Below are 3,921 nucleotides of genomic sequence, written 5' to 3'. Positions count from 1 at the left end.
TGGACCATGAAAATGGGGCCACTAATGCAAAGAGTCGAGGAAGAGTATGGGTCAACAAAGGAAAAAAATACAATAAAACTATATAATATTTCATTGTCTAGACTGCGAAAATAAAAGGTGGAAGCTCAAGCACCTGAAACTTCTAGTATGAAAAATAGCGTGAGCAGAAAGCCCGCCCCATAGATTGCCTATTCTACGCTACAACTCCTTGTCCTCATCCCGAACTACTTTGGAATCAATGCAAATGCACAGACAATAACTCTTGTCAATGGAGTTGGTGACGAACATTAACTCATCCTTATCTTGTTTTATGCTGAATGATCCTTATCATTTTTATGTTAATAGCACTTGGATTATGTAAAATAGTGATTAAATAAATTCAATTCCTAAATTTTATTTTATTGATTGAAGAATATTGATGGATTTTTTTTTTTTTTAAATGATACATTAAATATTCTTTTTAAAAAATGAATATTTATTATTTGTTACATTATAATTCTAAAAAATTATAACTTACCAATCAAACTAAATTAGTTTAAATTACTTTTTTTTTTTGTTTTGCCTCATCATATTCAATTTTTTTTCAATATTAGCTCTATACAAATTGTGACATTATTTAGTCTAAATATTTTTATATTTTAAATCATGAACAATTTTTAATTTTTTTTCCCTAAATCTTCTTATATTCTTTAATTTTACATGTATATCCCTCTCTGAAATACTCTAACAATTTGTAGAACTCAAAAAATTTCCAACTATCAATGTGCATATGAAAAATTATAAAAGTTTAATGACAATTTTAAAAAAAGTGCCACATACGGTCCTTTTTAGTTTAGTAATCAATTACAATGTACAATATTTTATATAAATATTATATTAACATAAATTTTTAAAAATAACATTTAAATAAGACTTTAAAAATAAAACTATTTTAATAAAACTAAACATTAATTTTATTTTATATAAATATTATGTTAACATAAATTTTAAAAAAACATTTAAATAAGACTTTAAAAATAAAACTATTATAATAACACTAAACATTAATTTTAAATAGGATGTGAGATCTACACAATTATTGACAAATATGAAAACTGTTAAAATATAAAGTAGGAAACATTTCTACTAACTTAGAAAGCACATATATTCTCTCATTACAAAAATATGCAGAAGTATTACTAATCATCAAATTGGGGAAAACTTCTTGCACCATTACTTGAGATCTTACCACTGAAATTGTTGTCCCAAATAGTTAACAAAGGCAGGGACTCAAGCTCCATTAGAGCTCTTGTTTTCCATCGTTAATTGAATTTGAAGCTATCTAATTGAATATAAATTATAATAGTAGTTTGAAAATGTGAATAGTTAGTAATATATCTATTACAAATCTAATTTTAATGAATGATGCAAAAGTTTTTATATTAAAAATTTGAACACAATTAAGAGACCTAAAACTGACCCTAAAAGATATAAAAAGTCTCCCTATACCTACTACTCGAAGATCTGCGCTGTCAGATGGAAAACACTGCTGACTAAAATTGAATTGGATATCCAGACAAAAAAACATGGTTGTATAGTAGAATTTATTAGTTTTGAAATTATAAAACTGTTATATTATAATTTTAATTTAATATTAAATAATAATAAAATGTTCATTCTCCCTGCTAGATAGACGCTTCCCACTAAAATTATCTAGAGTCCTTAACAATCTTAGGACTGTGTCACCGAATTAGATTTAGAAATCAGACAGAAGCCGAAAAACACTGCATATTTCGATGAATAATTGGTTGCATAAGTAGCGTAGCATGTGCGATTAACTTCCATGGAATTAAACAGGGAACGACCAAAATTTTACAATAGAGGTGACCGCGAAATCATTCAATCGAGATTAACTTTTGCAAAACATAAATCAGTCATCGTTTATATTATCCTATATATAGGATCTGAACAAAATTATAAGATCACGGGGAAAATGTGAACCCCTTCTCCCTGTTCTCATGGATCATTTAACTATATAACGTTTAATCAAACTAATTCACCCATATTAACAGATCCCTAATTGTGATTCGAGTTTACGTTCACAAACTCAACCTCGTTGTCCGCAACGCTTGTCGTATTCAAATTAATATCCGAGGGAAGTTATAATGAACATGGTACAATGCTTTTTAATTTTTAATTTAATAAAAAATTGACAGCAATGCCAATTGGGTCGGCTAGTTAGCCACGGGTGTACAATATTCGATGAAAATACTAAACCAGTGCCGCCCATTGTACTGTTTGGGCCAAAAAGTACAATAGCTAGGGCTTAATTTGCCTGCAACTAACAGAAATTGTAGGCGTAAAGCCTGAAGGAGCGGCGGAGAGGGGGTAAAGCACGTCAAGTGTGAGAATGGAAGATAAGGTTTCAAAGAACCTGCAAAATATTTCTTCATGGGATTGCGGAAGCCCATTGTATGATTCGTATGAGCTTGTCTCCATCATCCATCGCCTCGATCGAGGACTGCCAGTATTCCGCTCTCCCTCTTCCACGCCGCCTCGTGATCGCCGGAGTTCGTGGTTTTACTCTGCTACTCAAAAGCTCAAGAGGGTTTCCAGCAAATTTATTTCTCGTTTTCGCATTTCTTCGTCTGGAAATGTGTGCGAGAAAAGAGAACGGATGAACGAAAATAATCCGGTCAATTGGTTATGTCGCCTGCAACGGATCGCTTTACAGCGTAAAAGTAATTGCAGCTGCTGCAGATCAGATCCGTAAAGATGCTTTTAATGGAGGCCAAGGGAAATCAAATGATTCCGCTAAAGCACCTGAAATTTAGTTTTACTTTTCTTCCATTGCGTGCTTTCGGTCAACAGCAATGGTTTCAGCTTTTGTTCTGCCGCGTGAAGTCAAAGCAGGCCGCCGGTAAAGGGGTTTGCTCGTTAATCTGTTTGGGAGTCTTTCTCGTCTGCCATTTGTTATATATATATTTGTATCACAAGTGGTAGAGTTGTGTATGATGTTAGGCTGAGTACCTACCGATCTTGTATGTAAAATAAATAAATTTTCGAAGTAACTGAATTGTTACAAAAACTAAGACTACAAATCTCTAAACTTTCTCACGGTAATTTACATTTTAAGATTTTACTCTACTGTAATTTGCTAATTTAGATCTTTCATAAAAAGAATATAAGTGCTTCGATCAATTTCACCAAATCAAGGTTTCATTCCAATAATTCTATTTGTAATAGTAAATTCGTTCATTTTATGTATTGAATATATTTTTTAATCTTTAGAACCTATAGTTCTGTAAATAATGCTGTATCGTCAAAGACAATTTTAGGCATGGGGGATTTAGCGTCTTCTACTTGAAGCCTTATTGAGAATGAGATTGGAAGATAGCTGTAGATTAATCATATTTAATATTCTATATTTAAGATACAATATGGATGTCTATTTATGATAAAATTTAAATTTATAAAATTGATACAAGTATTTGTAATTTTGTATATTATACCAGTAGAAATCTTTTATTTAGAGGATTTGTTTTCTTAAAAGAATTAATCATAAAATGTAAATTAGAAGAATGTGAAAGTCATTAGAATCTTCAGATCTATAAAGAACAACAAGAAAAAATCCAAAACCAGATAGATGAAAACAAAAACCTATAAATAGAAGTTTTCCAAGATTATCTTAAAAATATTGCCTTCTAATATAATAATATTATTAGTAACCAATATTACACTCATATAATATAAAATATTTTATACAGTTACCCTATAGTTAGATGAAAAACAAAATGTAAAGTTTCAAAAGCACGACACGTGGAATGCGATCGCTGAAGTCGTATTAATCTAGAAACACAGAATTTGCACTTCATTCAAACCACAGAGCTGATAGCACATTCAAAATGGTTGAGATTCCAGACCTACGAATATTGCATACAG

The 3,921-nt window shown here is 30.6% G+C and overlaps 1 protein-coding gene across 1 annotated transcript; it reads left to right on the top strand.

Annotated features, from left to right (window-relative positions):
- The first annotated feature begins 2,189 nt into the window (after positions 1-2,189).
- LOC149540834 (uncharacterized) lies at positions 2,190-3,128 on the top strand. The gene has a single exon (XM_089799726.1). It carries the CDS (start codon positions 2,390-2,392, stop codon positions 2,750-2,752), a length of 363 nt encoding a protein of 120 aa, XP_089655852.1. The 5' UTR covers positions 2,190-2,389; the 3' UTR covers positions 2,753-3,128.
- Positions 3,129-3,921: the final 793 nt, after the last annotated feature.

Source organism: Cupressus sempervirens, chromosome 9 (genome assembly GCF_028749045.1).
Source record: "Cupressus sempervirens isolate cs-2001-9-10 chromosome 9, ASM2874904v1, whole genome shotgun sequence".
NCBI classification, from domain to species: domain Eukaryota; kingdom Viridiplantae; phylum Streptophyta; class Pinopsida; order Cupressales; family Cupressaceae; genus Cupressus; species Cupressus sempervirens.
This window is presented reverse-complemented; position numbering and strand designations above follow the sequence as displayed.